Source organism: Hippopotamus amphibius, chromosome 17 (genome assembly GCF_030028045.1).
Source record: "Hippopotamus amphibius kiboko isolate mHipAmp2 chromosome 17, mHipAmp2.hap2, whole genome shotgun sequence".
NCBI classification, from domain to species: Eukaryota; Metazoa; Chordata; class Mammalia; order Artiodactyla; family Hippopotamidae; genus Hippopotamus; species Hippopotamus amphibius.
The window spans coordinates 52050316-52069511 of NC_080202.1; the positions used below are offsets into that span (position 1 = coordinate 52050316).

The 19196-nt window shown below is 54.9% G+C and overlaps 1 protein-coding gene and 1 pseudogene across 1 annotated transcript; one reads left to right on the forward strand and one right to left on the reverse strand.

Annotated features, from left to right (window-relative positions):
• The first annotated feature begins 691 nt into the window (after positions 1-691).
• NOTUM (notum, palmitoleoyl-protein carboxylesterase) lies at positions 692-7188 on the forward strand. Its single transcript, XM_057716291.1, has 11 exons — positions 692-1023; positions 2134-2186; positions 2267-2362; positions 2875-2935; positions 3189-3247; positions 3673-3775; positions 4423-4614; positions 4728-4828; positions 5363-5510; positions 6462-6509; positions 6740-7188. Exons 1-11 carry the CDS (start codon positions 692-694, stop codon positions 7044-7046), a joined length of 1500 nt encoding a protein of 499 aa, XP_057572274.1. The 3' UTR covers positions 7047-7188.
• A 2877-nt stretch (positions 7189-10065) lies between these two features.
• On the reverse strand, positions 10066-10789 carry LOC130840284 (ferritin heavy chain-like; annotated as a pseudogene).
• Between the last annotated feature and the right edge of the window lie 8407 nt (positions 10790-19196).

Genomic DNA, 19196 nt, shown 5'->3' on the forward strand with positions numbered 1-19196 from the left:
CGGCCCGTCGGGCCGACCCGCCGCGTGGCGGACGGAGCTCCCCCCGCGCGGAAAAGTCCCGATCTTTCCCCGCCGGCCCCCCCGCCGCCCCTTCCAGCCGCCCGGGGGCGGGGGCGGCGGCGCCGGGCTGGCCGCGGTGAATGAGCCGCCGGGGCCGCCGGGCCGCGCTGCCCCCCACGGAGCCGGGCCGGGAGCGCCTCCCGCGGCCGCGGCGGGGTAGTCCAGGCCCCTCCGTCAGGCTTGCGGTTTGGGAAGAAAAGGCGATGCCTCCGCCAAGAAAAGAGCGAGCGCGGCCCCCTCCCCCTCCGCCGAGCCCGGGTGGCGGCGGCGGCGGCGGCGGCACATCTAACGCGCGGGCACCCGGGCCGCCACGGCCCCCGCAAACTACGCCCAGGCTCGGCCCCCGCCGCTCATTGGCGCGGGCCGGAGCCAGCGCACCCAGACCCTGCGCTGCCCTCGGCCGGCCGCGCGCGGAGCCCCAGCTGCCCAGGCCGACGGCGCCCGGCCCCGAGAGCCTCGACGCCGAGCCTCCCTCGCCTCCTCGGCCGGGCCCAACGTGGGGAGCGGGGCGGGCGAGCAGGCGCGGCTGGCGTCCGGCGGCCGGGGCGCCCCCGGCCCGGCGCCCTAGCCGCCGCGCCGCCTCAAGGCCGCCCGCTCTCCGCAGGTGGCCGCGGGCCCGAGCGGCGCGGCCATGGGCCGAGGGGTGCGCGTGCTGCTGCTGCTCGGCCTGCTGCACTGGGCCGGGGGCGGCGAGGGCAGGAAGACCTGGCGGCGCCGCGGCCAGCAGCCGCCCCCGCCGCCGCCCCCGCCGCGGGCCGAGGCAGCGCAGGCGGCCGGGCAGCCGGTGGAGAGCTTCCCGCTGGACTTCACGGCCGTGGAGGGCAACATGGACAGCTTCATGGCGCAGGTCAAGAGCCTGGCGCAGTCCCTGTACCCCTGCTCGGCGCAGCAGCTCAACGAGGACCTGCGCTTGCACCTTCTGCTCAACACGTCGGTGACCTGCAACGACGGCAGCCCGGCCGGGTAAGGCCCGCATCCGCCCGCCCGAACCGGCGCGCCTCCGCTGGTGGCCCCGGGGCCGCGGGTCGCCTCGTCGCCGGCGGGTTCACACCACTCGCCTCCCTGTCCCCGCTCAGACGCGCGAAGTCTCTGCACTGGACCCTTCCTGCTGGCCGCAGCGGTGCTCGCCCGCAGGGGAGGCTCCCGTCGGGCCTCGGAGGCGCTGGCCCCGGGGAGGGCCCTGCTCGGCCACTCACTGCGCGGGGGATGGGGCAACGCTGGCAGCACTGGTCCCGGGCCAACCCGGGCACTGACCCCTTGGCCACCAGTGCCCAGTCCCTGTGCTCGCGTCCTTCGTTCCCTGGGCGGGGAGATGGCAGTCCTCAAGTGGCCCTGGCTCCAGCAGGAGGTGGCGACACAGGGGGGCGGGGAGAGTCCCACCCCCACCCCAGCTCGACTTGCCCCGTCTGCTCCCTGCTACTGCCGGGACTTCAGGGGATCCCAGCCAGCCGAGAGATAGGCAGGGAACACAGGTGGGACAGAAGGACCTGGAGTGTGGCATTCACCCCTGTCCAGTCTGAAGCAGATAGAGGAAGGATGCGAGGCTGAGAGTTGGGGAGGGGTTGGGGGCGCCCATGCCCTCAGGGACTCCACATCTCGCGGAACGCGACCTTAGGTCGGGCCTCGGAAGGAAGACTGCGACCCCGCCTCGGTGCCTCCCGTGACCCTCCACGCCCTCCTGTCCGACCCCAGTGCCCCTGCCCCACGCACAATCCTCCAGCGAGAGCGCTTTTCACTCTCCAAGCGCCACTGCGCGTCCCTGGAGGATCCCGAGCCCCGGCGAAGACCCCTCCCCCCGCCCGGCTGCCAGGCGCCGAGGTTACAGCGGGTCCCGCGCGGGGCGGGCCGTGGGGATTTTCCACGGACCACACAGCCCCTCTCCGCCCTTCCCTGCCTCGCGAGCGCCACCTCCCGGGACTTGCTGGCGGGTCCGGACGCGCTCTGCGGGGGCCTGGCCGCTGGCGCCCCCGTGCGGTCCGCGCGCGCCCGGCGACAGGTGGAATGACCCTTTCCTCCCAGCAGCTGGGCCCTGCAGCCCCAGTTGACCGCACGCTCCGCCTACTTCCTTTGCAGCTACTACCTGAAGGAATCCAAGGGCAGCCGGCGATGGCTACTGTTTCTGGAAGGTGCGTCCCAGGTGTGGAGGGGGCAGGGTGAGCGGGGGTCCCCTTGGCACTGGACCCTGAGGCGGTGGCTGTGCCCGCAGGAGGCTGGTACTGCTTCAACCGGGAGAACTGTGACTCCCGATATGACACCATGAGGCGCCTCATGAGCTCCAAGGACTGGCCACACACTCGCACAGGTCAGCGCGCCAGGGACTGCCCAGGAGTCCCCACTGAGGTGGGGATGTGTGTGCTCACAATTGGAAGTCATGGAAGAAGCCCCTCCTCCTTCACTCCCTAGAGCCCCAGAGAGGCCCCACCCCATCCATCCTCACTACCTCCACCAAGGTTAGGGAGCTCTCATTGTCACTTTTCATTCTTATTCCACGGGTAACTTCCCAGGGCTCACCCTCGCTGCACAGTGCATCGCTGGTCCCTATGTCAAAGTAGCTGGTGGAAGGGGGCAGGTTGAGGGCCATGTCCAGATGCCACAGCCTGGCTGGGCATCCTGGCCATGGGGACTCCGAGGAGTAACTAAACCTATCCATTCCCCACTTCCCTGGCCACCTTGGTTCAGGTGGGTATCACCACCCACCTCCTTGCTGGGGCCAAGTGGGATCCCCTCACACCCCCACCCCCTCCTGTAGTCCTCACCCCTGCATGCCCACCTCCCACCAGAAAGACCCACTGCCTCTGTCCTCCCCTGCTGCAGGCACAGGAATCCTGTCCTCCCAGCCAGAGGAGAACCCCCACTGGTGGAATGCCAACATGGTGTATGTAAGAGGGAGCCAGAAGGTCCTTCCTTGGGGGTCCTGTCCTTGGGGGTCCTTCCTGGAGGATACTTCCTGAGAGGTTCTTGGTGGGGGTTCATCCTGGGGGAATCCTATCCTTGAGGGGGTCTGGTCCAGGGAGAGGTCCTTCCTAGGGGGTTCTGTCCTCAGGAGTCCTTCCTGGGGAGGGTGGTCCTTCCTGCGGTCCTTGGGCGACAAAGGAGCATGGCAGGCTCACACCATCCCTGTCTCACAGCTTCATCCCCTACTGCTCCAGTGACGTCTGGAGTGGGGCTTCATCCAAGTCTGAGCAGAGTGAGTTCCCTGCCTTCTTCCTCCAACTCCCTCCACCCCCCCACCCCCCAACCCCCACTCCCCTGGAGGGGCAGGGCAAGGAGGATGGAACTTCTGGGGAAATACAGAATTTCAGCCTTGTAACTCCCTTATAACCCTTTAATAGTGTGTCCCAAGGTGCCTGCTTCCAGCACCCACTGCCTGGCTTGTTCATGGCTGGCCTGGCCTCAGAGGGTCCTAGCTCATGGGTATTCCCTGGGGGAGGGGCCCCCAGCACAGCCTTGTGCACCTAAGTCACCTCCCTGCAATCTACCACAGTACCTGTTCCCATCCCCTCTAAGACCCTCCAGACCCCCAGCTGTACCCCTCCTCCTTCCAACCTGGGGCTGGGAGGTCTTGCTCTCTGTCCAGGCCCCCACTTGAAGCCACCCTCCTTCTCTGTGCAGACGAGTACGCCTTCATGGGTACCCTCATCATCCAGGAGGTTGTGCGAGAGCTCCTGGGCAAAGGGTTGAGCGGGGCCAAGGTGCTGCTGCTGGCAGGGAGCAGGTGGGCTGGGCAGGGGCTGGGGTGGGAGTGTGGATGGAAGGGAGAAGACAGGGCTGAGCCAAGGCAGGTGCACGGCCAGGAGGCTCAGCATCTTAGGGCGTCTCAGAGGTTCGGCTCCTAGGTGCCATGCACCTGGAAGCTGTCCAGAGGATGCTTCTGGGTCCGTGGTTGTTGGATGTGAGGGAAGCTTTGGACTGCAGTGACCTAGGCAGTTGGTTAGGGGTTAGCTGTGGACCAATGCAATACCAAGGGCTGGGGGCCCTGAGGCAGGACCATACCTGCTGGTCACTGTATCCCAGCAGGCATGTAGGGGACCCAGGGGACATCTGAGGAATGGACGGAGGGGCCTAGTTCATCTTCATTTTCAGATAAGGAAACTGAGTCAGAGCGTGAGCAAGAGGAAGGGAAGGAGGGGTGGGAGGAAGTGGGGTGACCTGACAGCACTGGGTCAGTGCCTGGAGCCAACCCTTCTCTGCTGCCGAGACCTCGAAGGGCACAGGGGCCTTACACATGAACACAGAATGTGTTGGCAGCTCAGAATGCTCTCGGATCCCTGCCCTCTCAAGGATGGACTTGGGGCTGAGCGGGCCCTGCTGGGTGAGTGTTCTTCCTCATCTGCCCAGCCTGACACCCCACCTTCCCTGCAGCGCGGGGGGCACGGGGGTGCTGCTGAATGTGGACCGCGTGGCCGAGCAGCTGGAGGAGCTGGGCTATCCGGCCATCCAGGTACGGGGCCTGGCTGACTCCGGCTGGTTCCTGGACAACAAGCAGTACCGCCGCACAGACTGCATCGACACCATCACCTGCGCGCCCACAGAGGCCATCCGCCGGGGCATCAGGTGCCCTGGGAGGGAGGGCCCATCCTGTGCAGAGGGCCTGGGGTGGGGTGGCATCTGTGGGTGCAGGAGCTCGTGGGGGGCCTGGGCAGCCTAACCTGCACCGTGTGGCCTAGGTACTGGAACGGGGTGGTCCCAGAGCGCTGTCGGCGCCAGTTCAAGGAGGGCGAGGAGTGGAACTGCTTCTTTGGCTACAAAGTCTACCCAACTCTGCGCTGTGAGTGGGCACACGGTGTGGCGGGGGGCGTCCAGACTTTCTGTGCCTGCTGGAAACCCAGTCAGGACTCCAGCCCTCAGAGGCTAGGCCCAGAGACCCAGGATGGGTGACAAAGTCACCTGGGCTTGGCCAGGACTTTTCTGGTCTCAGCACTAAAATTCCACTTGGTTCGAGGCAAACCAGGAAGGTTGGTTACCCTGTCCACACCCGTAGCGAGGAATGTGCTTTGGAGCCGGGATCCCAGTGCTGCCCCTGTGTGGGGTCTTGGCTGTACCTCCCCAGCCCCACACTTGAAGGGACATAATCACCACGTTGTGGTCAAAGTAGAGTCCCTGGGAGCCAGGCCAAGGTTGGGGGAGGGAACGAGGCACCTCTTCAAGGAAGGATGCTGGTGGGGGGCTGGCGGCCAGCACCCCGTGGGGAGGGCCTGGTTGGCCCGTGAGCCCGCTGTGGGGCTGACTGCGGCCTCAAGCCCCTGAGCCTGGGGTGGGGGCCAGAACACTAAGGCGAGGCCCAGCTGAGCCGTCCCCCCAGGCCCGGTGTTCGTGGTACAGTGGTTGTTCGACGAGGCCCAGCTGACTGTGGACAATGTGCACCTCACGGGGCAGCCGGTGCAGGAGGGCCAGTGGCTGTACATCCAGAACCTGGGCCGTGAGCTGCGGAACACACTCAAGGACGTGCCGTGAGTGTGCTGGGGACCCCTCGCGCCCCTCCCCCCAATATACAGTAAACCACGCGACCTGAAAAGAGACGCCTCACAGATGGAGAACAGGAAGCAGCCTTGAGGAGGCGATACACTGTGGTCCATGTAGACAAGGGCATTTTACCCAGCGCTGGAAAGACGTGAGCAATCAGGCCGCAAAAAGACAGGAGGAGCCTTACATGAGTGTTACCAAGTGAAAGTAGCCAATCTGAAAAGGCCGCGTGTTGTGTGATTCCAACTCTGTGACATCCTGGAAAAGGCAAAACTCTGGGCACAGTAAGAAGATCAGCGGTTGCCAGGGCTTGGGGGAGAGAGTTACGAATAGGTGGAGGACAGAGGAAGGAGTTTTAGGGCTTAGGAACTGCTCTGTATGGTACCACAGTGGTGGATACATGTCATTATACATTTGTCCAAACTCAGAGAAGGTACAACACCAAGAGTGAACCCTGGTGTAAACTACAGACTCTCGGTGGTGTGATGATGTGTCAGTGTAGGTTCACTGATGATAACAAACGTACCAGCTGGAGAGGGGTGTTGAGGATGGGGCGGCCGTGCGTGTATAGGAGCAGGGGATACGTGGGAGCTCTCTATGCCTTCCATTCAATTTTGATGTGAACCTAAAACTTCTATTAAAAATTAAACTCTAGTAAGAAAAAAAAAAGCAGCAAAATATTCACCTGTCCAGGAGAGCCCCCACTCTAAGCAGGATTTGGAGGCTGGAGGGGACAGGGGTTAGTAGGAAGCACGTGTGGTGGTGGGGACAAGGCCTGGGGGAGTCGCTGGCCGGCACAGCAGCAGGAGGGAGGTAGGAGCCAGCAGGGGACAGCCTCCCAGGAGAGGGGACTGGAGCTGCTGGGACCTGTGGGCTTTGGGGCGGGGAAGGGGCTGAGGTGGGGCATGGTTGCTCACAGATTGTCTTCTCCCCAACAGGGCCAGCTTTGCCCCCGCCTGCCTCTCCCACGAGATCATCATCCGAAGGTCAGTGTCCCCGCCCCGGGACAGCTCACATCCGTGGCTCTCGCTCCAAAGATCTGCAGCGCCCCCGTCCCCAGCAGGCCTGCCCACTGGCCTCCCCGGCTTTGGCTTCTTTGGGGGGCTTTCAAAACTACTTAACTACAACCCACTGCGTGGCAAGAATTCAGTGGTGGCAATGCTGTCCCCTGCTCTGGCCACACCCGAGTGACCCCCACCTGGGTTTCTGTCTGCAGCCACTGGACAGACGTCCAGGTAAAGGGGACCTCGCTGCCCCGGGCGCTGCACTGCTGGGACAGAAGCCTCCACGACAGCCACAAGGCCAGCAAAGCCCCCCTGAAGGGCTGCCCCATCCACCTGGTGGACAGCTGCCCCTGGCCCCACTGCAACCCCTCTTGCCCCACCATCCGGGACCAGTTCACGGGGCAAGAGATGAACGTGGCCCAGTTCCTGATGCACATGGGCTTCGACGTGCAGACAGTGGCACAGCAGCAGGGGCTGGAGCCCAGTAAACTGCTGGGGATGCTGAGCAGCGGGAGCTAGGGCCCTGCCCAGGCCACCGCCCCTCCAGGCCCTCCTGCCCTCCTAGGACAGCAGGGCCCGGGCCATCCCCATCCTGGGTCTGGACGCCCTCCCCTGGCAGCCTTCACTGCCTCTCTCCCTCTGCCTCCGGGAGGCCCAGCCAGAGATGGACTGTGGCCCTGGGCCCCTTCCCACCCCTCCCTCCTGACCCCCACCTCCAGCCCACGGTGGGGAGTCAGAAGCACTGGATTCCTCAGCCCCCAGCCCAGAAGGCCCCCCCAGCCCAGCTCCCAGCCTCTCCTGCCCTTTTGTATTATTTTATAAAGTGACTTTTTTATTACTTTAATTTTTTAAAAAAGAAAAATAAGCAAGAAATATAGAGTGAATGATATTGTTTTGTAACATATTTTTTTTAAATAATGAAGAAAAAAGATAACAAAAGAGCTGCACCCTGTAGATGTGTTTATTTGAGGGGGCACTTTGCCCACTTCACACCCCTCCCCCAACCCAGACTCCCCCCAAACCCAGGGCAGCAGAGAGCCTGGGGGCGACTACAGGGCCTCCTGCCCTCCAACCCCTGCTCCTTCTGTTCATCCTTTCAGCAAGCGGCAGTAATGGGCCCGTCTCAGGCGAGCCCCCAGCACGGTTTTCAGCTCCCTTTCCTCTTTTGTTCTTGGGGTGACATTCATGCCGCACCCCCGCCATTTCCAAGTGCACGACTTGGCATTTGTACATCCACAATGTTGTGTCTCCATCAGCAACCTCCACTTTCAAAACTTTGTTACGAAACACTCCCTACCCAGCTAACACTTTCTTAGAAGTTTGTATTGTGTTTATTTTCACTACATGACACATGTACATGGTCCAGATTTTGACAGAGGCAAAGCTTTGGAAAATTCTCCCTCTGGTCCAGCCCTTGGCTCTGCATCTGTGGCTAGTCCCGGAGGATCCGGCCTCCCCATAAACACGTACACACACACACACACACACACACACACAAACACACATGCACTGCTTTTCCTTCCACATGTGACTGCACGCCATATACTCGTCGCCTGGTTTCTACCTCCCGCTGCATCTTGGGGCTGTGGAGAGTTCCGTGCTGGCGGGACATTCCCTGTCAGTAACGAGCTCTGTACTTTGTACCCTCTTCATGTACAAAGGGTGCAGCGTGGCTAGCCTGTGTCAGCATCACTGCACACGGGCCGGCGTCTCTATGGGATGCACCCAGAGGTGGCATGTGGGTCAAAGACAGTGAGCACCTGTGGTTTCGGTGACACATTGATAAGCCCCCCCAGGTGGCCCTGTCATGACCCGCCAACAGGCACAGCTTCCTCAGCACTCCCTGCAATGTGTGCCCCCCACACACGGCGCCCTGATTCCCCCAGATGTCAGGCAATTAGGTCTTATTATAAACCCCAATTTACAGATAAAGAAACTGAGGCCCAAAGAGGCTATGTGGAGGGTTGAAGGGACAGAGGGAGGGTTCACGCCTGGGCTCTGCTCCCAGCCTCCGACCACCCAGCCTCTCTCAGGGAGCCTGCAGCTCCAATCCTAGAATGGGGAGAATCACAGAGACCCCATCCTCTCACCACCCCCCAAGACTGGCGGTGTGCCCTGAGGTCTGACCAGCTCTGGGCCCAGTTGGGGCCCACTCATCACCAATGTCGGCTTCCCCAGGGATGCGAAGTGGCCCATGCATGGTTTCCTGTGTGGACTGCCCCTGTGGGAAGCCACGGAGTCCCAGCAGCTAAGGGAGACAATGAGGTCAGGGAAGGGGGTGGCCAAAGGCTGGAGATGAAAGAAGGGGTACCCAGTGGCAGCTGCTGGTTTGGGGGAGCAGCCTCATCCTCAGCCTCCCTGGAGGGCCATGGACAGAGCTCCCCAGTGGGGTCCCAGAGGGAGAGGGGGTTGCGAGGACCTGAAAGAGGCCTGGCCTTCACCTACCTGGGGAGACTTGCTTAGAGGGAGGGGCCCATGCTTTGGTCAGAGTTGGGTGGGGGGACCCCGGAGGCGCTGGCTGGAGACCAGTTCTTTCTCTTTTTCTTTAAACTAGAAAGCAGGCTCACTAGTTGTGGTGCACGGGCCTAGTTGCTGCACCGCATGTGGGATCCTCCCGGACCAGGGCTCGAACCCATGCCGCTGCATTGGCAGGCAGATTCTTTTTTTTTTTTAATTTATTTATTTATTTATTTATTTATTTTATTGGCTGTGTTAGGTCTTTTTTGCTGTGCGCAGGCTTTCTTTTTAGTTGCGGTGAGTTGGGGCTACTCTTCATTGTGGTGCATGGGCTCCTCATTGCTATGGCTTCTCTTGTTGCAGAGCATGGGCTCTAGGCACGTGGGCTTCAGTAGATGCAGCACATGGGCTCAATAGCTGTGGCTCACGGGCTCTAAAGCGCAGGCTCAATAGTTGTGGTGCAGGGGCTTAGTTGCTCTGCGTCATGTGCGATCTTCCTGGAGCAGGGATGGAACCCTTGTCCCCTGCATTGGCAGGTGGATTCTCAACCACTGCGCCACCTAGGAAGCCCTGGCAGGCAGATTCTTAACCACTGTGCCACCAGGGAAGTCCCTGGAGACCAGTTCTTTGTGTGGAGAAGGGTGGCAGGCAATGACATCAGAAAAAACAGATGTCTTGCTCTGTTTGAGATGGACTATAAAGAGTCAGAGGGTGGCTTTGTGTGTCTCAGGTGTGCCAGACCCACTGACTGTTATACTTGTGGGTTAGGATCGATGATATTTCACCAAATGAATAAATCCTTTCTCCCCATGTTCCTAACAAAGAAGGAAGGAGGCTCGGCCTACCTCCAGCCTCTGTACTTTACTGTGGGGACTAGTCCAAGATGAGCCCAGGACCCATAAGGACACTGGGTGATGCCAAACCTGAAGTGCTCAGCGCACCTGCCATGTGACACACTGACTTCCTGACTTTTTTTTTTTTTAATGTCCATGCTATGTGGCATGCGAGATCTTAGTTTCCCAACCAGGGATCGAACCTGTGCCCCCTGCAGTGGAAGCTCGAACTCTTTTTTTTTTTTTTTTTGGGTACCAAATTACTCTATTTGAAGGAATGGTACTAAGGAAAGAACTTGTAGATGTTTTGGTACAACTTATAGAAAAGGTAAAGGTAACCCAAACATGCATGCAGTGCCTTGGTGACCAGGGAAGTCACCCCTGTGGCTACGGGAAGCCAGCCTAAGGCTTAGCTCTCGCTATCACTGCTTCCCAGGGTGTGCTTGTCAAAGAGATACTCTGCCATGCCAGATCCGGGGGCCCCATCTTGTGCAAGTTGGTTACGTGGTCACCCAATTCTTTGATGGATTTCACCTGCTCATTCAGGTAATGAGTCTCAATGAAGTCACACAAATGGGGGTCATTTTTGTCAGTGGCCAGTTTGTGCAGTTCCAGTAGTGCCTGATTCACATTTTTTCCCAAGTGTAGCGCACATTCCATTGCGTTCAGCCCATTCTCCCAGTCGTCACGGTCTGGTTTCTTGATATCCTGAAGGAAGATTCGGCCACCACGCTGGTTCTGCAGCTTCATCAGTTTCTCAGCATGTTCCCTTTCTTCACGAGATTGGTGAAGAAAGTATTTGGCAAAGTTCTTCAAAGCCACATCATCGCAGTCAAAATAGTATGACATGGACAGGTAGACGTAGGAGGCATAGAGCTCCAGGTTGATCTGGCGGTTGATGGCGGCCTCCGAGTCCTGGTGGTAGTTCTGGCGCACCTGCGAGGGGGACGCGGTCGTCATGGCGGGCGGCGGTGGGGACCTTGGGTGGTCGGAGGGCGCTGTGAGGTGAGGTGGTGGCAAGGGCTGGCTCTGAGCGGCCGGCCGGAGAAAGGACGGGGGAGGACGAGCGCCGGGTTCCGTCCAAGCACTGTTGAAGCAGGAAACCGCGGCGACTCTCCGCGAAGACTGTCGAAGCTCAAATTCTTAACCACTGGACTACCAGGGAAGTCCTCCGACTTTTCTAGAAATATTGCTGCTTTACATTTTCCACATCATGGGATTCCTGTAGCAGCAAAAATGCTCAGGACAGAAGCAACCAAGCTTTCTTTCAATAGAGAAATTGCAGTCCATCCAGCCAATGGACTGTTACTCAGCACAAAAAAAGAAATGAGCTATCAAGCCATGAAAAGACAGAAAGAACTTTATATGCACATCACTAAGTGAAGGAAGCCAATCAGAAAAGGCTCCATACTGTGTGATTCCAACTCGATGGCGTTCTAGAGAAGGTAAAACTTTGGGGACAGTAAAACTGGGGATGGGGATGAATAGGTGGAGCACAGAGGATTTTTAGGGCAGAGCAACAACTCTGTGTGGTACATGTCATTACACATCTGTCCAAACTCTTTGAAGGTACAAAACCAAGAGTGAATCCTGATGTAAAACTTTAGAGTCTGGGTGATAATGACGGATCAGTGTAGGTTCACCACTGGTAAAAAAATCGATGGTACATCACTCTGGTGGGGATGTAGATAATGGGGATGCTGTGCCTGGTTAAGGAAAGGGAGTATATGGGAATTTCAGTGCTTTCCGCGCAGCTTTTTTTTTTTAATAAATTTATTTATTTATTTATTGACTGTGTTGGCTCTTCATTGCTGCGTGTGGGCCTTCTCTAGTTGCGGCAGGTGGGGGCTCCTCTTCGTTGAGCTGCACGAGCTTCTCATTGTGATGGCTTCTCTTGTTGTGGAGCATGGGCTCTAGGTGCATGGGCTTCAGTAGTTGTGGCATGTGGGCTCAATAGTTCTGGCTCACGGGCTCTAGAGCGCAGGCTCAGTAGTTGTGGCACACAGGCTTAGTTGATCCGAGGCATGTGGGATCTTCCTGGCCCAGGGCTCGAACCCATGTCCCCTGCATTAGCAGACAGATTCTTAAGCACTGTGCCACCAGGGTAGCCCTCCCCTCAGTTTTTTGTTTTGTTTTGTTTCATTTTACAATAAACTGCATATATTTAAAGTGTACAATTTGATTTTTTCTTCTTATTGGTAATGTATATATGGCAATCCCAATCTCCCAATTCATCCCACCCCAACCACCCCTCAGTTTTGATGTGAGCCATGTTAAGAGTACAGCCCCTTGACATGATGCAATGAAAACAGCAACTCCAAGAGGACAAGGACTCTGGTCTCCCTTGTTCGTTGCCATTCCTCAGTGCCTAGAACGAGGCCTAGCATTCAGCAGCTACTGCAGAAGAACTTGTTTAGTGAATGAAAACATTAATCATAAGGAATAGGAAAAAAAACAATAACACACTCCTGGAAATTTTAAAGCCACAGGAAGATGTGAAGAAGAGAAACCCAGAAGTTTTGGTAAAACCTGATATATATGTACTGCCTAGTTTTAGTGACCTTTGCAGGCCCCTTTAGGAAAATTCTTTAAATATATTTTGAATAACAGTATTTTACTTGTACATGCAAATACTTGTTATGATGTGTGAAAGTTCACCCCAGCAGCAATGAGCTCACCCAGCACCCAGATCTTGGTCTTTTACACCATTTCCAATAACAGGAACCAGGGCTCCTTGGAAAACACCTGATTCTAGGGCTGGTGGGAAATGTGCAACCTGAGGCCCAGGCATCTTGCAGTGACTGCAGTAAGGAGGTGCTGAAAAACAAACCCCCATCCCCATTGATGGGGGTATGTAAGGGGACACCTGGAAGCCTTTGAGCAACGGAATAAAAAAAATGTACTTTTGGATTATAACCCAAAGTATAAAATAAATGTCCTCAAGTCCATACTGATATAAGTAAATAATTGAAGAAATTAAGTAGGGGAGAAAAAAACCAATCTCTTTGTAGAATTCCAAATAACTTATGTTGATACTGTCCCCTCAAGTAGGGGGAGCACACACCCTCCCCCTTAAGTGTGGGCCATGCATGGGTATGTCCCTCCGCCAGAGAGAACAGGATGGAAAGGGGGGGAAAGAGGAACTCCCCAGCGGAGACACCTGACAGACACACCTCAGCCAGGTGACCAAGGGCACAGCCACAGTGAGGAGTCATGTTGAGAGCACAGGGCCCTGATGGAATGTGACGAGAAGGGCACTTTCCCTCTGTGGTCTTCCTCCCCCAAACCCACAAGCCCAGACTAATAACAAGAAGAACATCAGACAAACCAACAGAGGGACAGTCTACACACCCCTCCCAGTCCTCCTTCAAACCATTGGGGTCATTCAAACCAGGAAAGTCTGAGACACCCTCCCGGCCAAGAGCAGCTGGAGGAGATGTGATGACTACATGTCATGTGGGGTCCGGGATGGGTCCTGAAGCAGCAGGAGGGCATGAGGTTAAAACTTAGGAAACCTGAATAAAATATGGACTTTGCTTAATGATAATGATATATCAATACTGGCTCATTAATTGTAGCAAATGTCCCATAAGATGTTCCCAGTAGAGGAATTCCTTGGTGGTCCAGTGATTAGGACTCTGCTCTCCCACTGCAGAAGGCCTGGGTTCGATCCCTGGTCAGGGAACTAAGATCCCACAGGCTGCGTGGCACGACAAAATAAGATAATAAAGAGAATTAAAAAAAAAAAGTTCTCAATAGAACACATTGGATATAGGGTATATGGGAGCTCTATCTGGGCAATTTCTTTTTGCATCCACGGCTGTTCTGGATAATAAAGTCTATTTTAAAATTTTGGGACTTCCTTGGTTTTGCAGTGGTTAAGAATCTGCCTGCCAATTCTGGGGGACACGGGATTGATACCTGGTCTGGGAAGATGCCACATACCTCGGAGCAACTAAGCCTCCATGAACCACAACTACTGAAGCCCCCGAGCCTAGAGTTCGTGCTCTGCAACAAGAGAAGCCACTGCAATGAGAAGCTCGTGCACCACAATGAAGAGTAGCCCCCGCTCAACACGACTAGAGAAAGCCCGCACGCAGCAAAGAAGACCCAACACTGCCAAAAAATAAATAAAATCTGAAAAAAAAATTTTTTTGAAAAGAATGTAAACCTATTTTTTAGAACTGTAGTAAAATATACTTCATTTAGTTTTAAAATTGTTATTTTTTTCTGGTTCAGGAAGTAATAGCTATTTATTTTAAAATTGGGAAAACACTGAAAATCCAAAGAAGAGTAAAACACCGGCTGCCCACACCCTGGAGGTGACGGCAGGGCATCTCAGGCTTTTCCCCAGCCTTTCTCTCTCTTCAGAGGTACATGTGTCCACAGGACCTTTTGTCTTCCACACAGATTGCTGCCTTGTGACCTCCTGCCATGTCACCTGCTCTTCTATGAGGCGACTTCAGGGAGGCCTAAGTGTCCCTCGCACAGATGTGCCCGAGCTTACTCACCAGTCCCTACTGTTGAACTTTAGGTGATTTCCAATCAAATTTACTTTGTTGAAATTTCCGCACTGTGAGAAGCTGTCGATCTAGAATCACTGTGTTTCTGTAATTGTGACATTAGCAAAAGCTCTCAAGCAGAAGACATTGTCACCAAGCAGCCCAGGGGCCAAGTAGCTGGGAGTTGGTGTCTAGAATTGGGAGCATGGCTTACGGCAGGGTCCAGGGAGCCTCACCGCAGGTCCAGCCGTGAAGCAGCTGCCCAGACGGTGCTGGGGGCCCAGAGCTCCCCCTGGGCTCTGTGGGCAGGCAGAGTCCAAGTGGCAAAGCAAAGATGATTTTATTGTGATTTGTTTTCAGATTCTCAAGGCCTCTGTCAGAGAAGGAGCTGATAATTTTTTTAAATTGAAGTCTAGTTGATTTACAATGCTGTGTTCGTTTCTGGTGTATAACAAAGTGATTGTTATACATATGTGTACATATTATTTTTCATATTCTTTTCTATTGTAATTTATTACAGGGTATTGAATAAAGTTCCCTGTGCTATACAGTAGGACCTTACTGTTTATCTATTTTATATAAAAAGAGCTGATAATAACTGAGAAAGTGGGAAACAGAAAGGACCCAGGCACCAGGGCAGACCCCCTCCACGAGGCAGTCTCTTTTCCCTCTTCGGCACTTCATTTTATGGGAAAACCTGGGGCCTGGCTCCACCCACATGGAGCTGGAAGAGATTTACCCAGGGCCTGGGGGCACTTGGGTACAGCAGCCACTTAAGGGGTCAGGAAAAACTGGATCCAGGACAGGCGCTGAGGACCCAAGTCTGGGCATGGCCGCCTGGCAGAACCAAGCCAGGTGGCTGCCTGGAGAGTTCCAAGCATGCCCAGGGTGGGGATGGGGTGGCTGCTGGAAGGTGGGCAGCTCAAGCCAAGTGGCTTCAGTTTCCTCACATGGAAAAGGACAGTAAGTTCGCCCAAGGGGTATGTACCTCCCTTCCCAGAGACCTCCAGCAGCTGGTACTGAGTCCCGCTTGACCAGCATCTGAGCCTCCCTCACTGAGGTCTCCCCCACCACGCCCATGTGCTGACCGCCACCCCCAGCACAGCACCCGCTGCCTTGTTCAGGTCCCCAGGCCCAGCCACACCAGTCACAGCTCTCGCCTGGGCAGGCCCAGGTGAAGGACCCCAGGCTCCGTAGGGCCAACTGGACTTTGAGTGGGGCCAGATGAAGGGCCAGCTGGCATTCCTGGGGACTCCCGGACGTCACAAGCACTGGTCCCAGGATGCCACTTCACCTGGGCTCCATACCCTAACTTAGAACCCAGGGTCCCCAGCCACTTTCAGGGGAGCTTCCCAACCAGGCTTTCCAGGACGGTCTTGTCATCATGCCTCATCTCTGCCCAGCATTTTTCAATCCTTTTTTAAATCTGGGGCCTTCCTTAGTCATCCAGTGGTTAAGACTCTGAGCTCCCCATGCAGGGGGACTGGGTTCAATGCCTGTCAGGGAACGAGATCCCGCATGCTGCAACTAAAAGATCCTGCACGCTGCAACAAACTAAGACCTGGTTCAGCCAAATATAAATAAAATAAATAAATAAATATTTTTTAAAAATAATAAAATAAAATCTTCATTGAAGTCTGATTTCCAGGCATCATTGCACCGGCAGATGGAGACAGGGTCCGTGCAGTGTCTGATCCTGAGGAAGGGAACCAATTTCTGTTGAAGAAAGCCAACAATTCTGTCAGGTGACTGCGTCACTCACCACACCTGTCACAGCGCGTGCCTGAGAGGCTGCCTCCTACCTGCACAGGTGTGCTGGCGTCCCTGAGCACCTGAGGACACCCCGAAGTGCCCAAGGCTTCAGGTGCTACAAGCTGAACCCCTTTGGTTGGGAGCGTGGAGGGAATGAAAGCAGAGGCCAAGGGCGGTGCCCCAGGGACCGTTTGTGTGGTTGAGAAATGTAGCCACGGTCACTGGTAGGATTTGCCGAGCTGTGAACTTGGGCTGAAGCTGGCACATGTCTGTTTGAGGTAAACTAAACCATCTGCTCTATGCGAGACTTCCTTCCAGCTCCCAGTGATGACAGGGCAGTGGGGCCTGGAACCAGCTTCCCTGCACCCCTGAAGCCTGAGGCCCCGTGTCCCCCTCACTCCCTTATCCGAGGTCAGGAGCACCTGCTGTGGGCGGCTGCAGGGAGGAGGCGGGGAATCCTTCCTAAGGGGCTCCACGAAAAGTTTGCCTGGTGAGGCCTTCCTGCCCACTCCAATCCACCGCAGTGTGCAGACACCATCTCAGGGGGTGAAAGACCTGCACACGAATGGGAATCCTGTGTTTACCATCGAGTTGCCTGCTCTGGAAACATCACAGACAAGCACGTTAAGTCAGATGACCAGCACAATTCTACTTTTAAAGGGGTGTGTGTGCACGGAGAACACGGCCCACAAGAAGCATTAAGGGATGTTAAGACCACTGGGAGAATTGCAAGGGAACAAGACACGGACACCACCCCAACCAGGTGGTCAAACTTCTTACTCTGGACATGAGGCCACCAGGAGTTTTCTCATGGGTAACATCTCCCACGTGATTTTCCTGCCAAGGGCATTTAGCCAGGATCTAACCATGAGGATCAGTCAGACAAAACACACAGGAAAACCACCTATTAGGCAGCTGGCTGGGAAGCTTCCAAAAAAAAAGCAGTGTTATGGAAGCTTCCCTCGCAGCCCAGTGGTTAAGACTTTGCTTCCAATGCAGGGGGTGCGGATTTGATCCGCATCAGGGAGCTAAGATCCCACATGCCTCGCAGCCAAAAAATCAAAACATAAAAACAGAAGCAATGTTGTAACAAACTCAATAAAGACTTTAAAAATTGTCCACATTGAAAAAAATCTTTAAAAGAAAACTCAATGTTATGAAATATTAAAAAAGTAGAGACTATTCCAGAATAAAGGAAAGTGAGGTACGTGACAGCCAAATGCCATGTATAATTCCAATCAGATCCAGGTGCAAAAATTAAAAATGCTATAATATGGGGACTTCCCTGGTGGTCTAGTGGTAAAGAATCCACTTTCTGATGTGGGGGACATGGGTTCAATCCCTGGTCAGGAAACTAAGATCCCACATGCCTCAGGGCAACTAAGTCCACGTGCCACAACTACTGAGCTCACACGCCTCAACTAGAGAGTCTGCATGCCGCAAACTACAGAGCCCACGCATCCTGGAGCCTGCATGCCACAACTAGAGAAGAGAAAATCAACCACCAGGACTTCCTAGGTAGTGCAGTGGTTAGGAATCTGCCTGCCAATGCAGGGGACACAGGTTTGAGCCCTGCTCTGGGAAGATTCCACATGCCACAGAGCAACTAAGCCCATGCACCACAACTATTGAGCCTGTGCTCTAGAGCCCGTGAGCCACAACTATTGACCCCGTGTGCTGCAACTATTGAAGACCATGCGCCTAAAGCCCATGCTCCACGACACGAGAAGCCACTACTATGAGGAGCCTGTGCACCACAATGAAGAGTAGCCCCCGCTCGCCGCAACTAGAGAAAGCCTGTGTGCAGCAACGAAGACCCAACGCAGCCATAAACAAATAAAATAAATAAATAAAATTATTTTTAAAAAAAGTAAGAAAAAAAGAAAATCAACCGCCATGACTAGAGAGAAGCCGACATGCCACAAAAAAAAGATGCTGGATGCCTCAATGAAGATCCCACATGCCGTAGTTAAGACCCAATGCAGCCAGAAAGAAAAAAAACTTATAAAGTGTATTTTGGAAATACAGGGGAAACTTCAGGACTGTGTATTAGGGAACGTTCTTCAATTTCCCAAGTGTGGTTGCTGTGTTCAGGTTCTGTAGGTGAACGACCTTGCTCTTAGAAGTTGTCTATGGAAGTATCTAGGGGATAACTGGCATATCTCCAGAATTAAGTAATGTTGTTATTAATTATTAATTGAGGGACTTCCTTGGTGGCGCCGTGGTTAAGAATCTGCCTGCCAATGCAGGGTACACAGGCTCGATCCCTGGTCCAGGAAGATCCCACATACTGCAGAGCAACTAAGCCTATGTGCCACAACTACTGAGCCTGCACTCTAGAGCCCGAGAGTCAGAACTAATGAGCCTGCGTGCCACAACTACTGAAGCCTGTGCACCTAGAGACCATGCTTTGCAACAGGAGAATCCACCACAATGAGAAGCCCACGCAGAAGAGTAGCCCCCTATTGCTGCAACTAGAGAAAGCCTGCGCGCGGCAACTAAGACCCAACGCAGCCAAAAAGATAAAAAATAAAAATACATAAATACATAAAAATGAAAAAATATTAATGGGGGGGAGAGACAGAGCACAGGGCAAATATTGATAATTCTTTTCTTTTTTTGGCCGTACCCCATGGCATGTGGAACTTTTCTGACCAGGGATCGAACCCGGAGCCCCCTGCCGTGGAAGCACGGAGTCTTAACCACTGAACCACAAGGGAAGTTCCAAAATATTAATAATTCTTGAATCTGGGTGAAAGATATATGTGTTCATTGTGCTATTTTGCAACTCTTCTGTAAATTTGAAATTTTCCTAAATGAAAAGTTGGGGGAAATACACATAAGGCTGAATATATAGTTGTCCCTCAGTGTCAGAGGGGGTTGGTTCCAGGACCGCGCACCCCCCCTCCCCTGCATACCAAAATCCACTGATGCCCAAGTCCCTTGTACAGAATGGCATAGTATTTGCATATAATTTATGTACATCCTCCCGTACACTTTATTTTATTTTTATTTATTTATTTACTTATTTCTTGGCTGCATTGTGTGGCATGCAGGATCTTACTTCCTCAACCAGGGGCTGAATCCAGGAACATGGCAGTGAAAGCGCTGAGTCGTAACCACTG

Excerpts from the sequence above, each read along its gene's own strand:
- NOTUM (XM_057716291.1), top strand. The coding sequence starts at position 692 with ATGGGCCGAGGGGTGCGCGTGCTGCTGCTGCTCGGCCTGCTGCACTGG. Across the intron at positions 1,024-2,133 it reads AACGACGGCAGCCCGGCCGG|CTACTACCTGAAGGAATCCA; the intron begins GTAAGGCCCGCA and ends CTTCCTTTGCAG. Across the intron at positions 5,511-6,461 it reads AACACACTCAAGGACGTGCC|GGCCAGCTTTGCCCCCGCCT; the intron begins GTGAGTGTGCTG and ends TCTCCCCAACAG.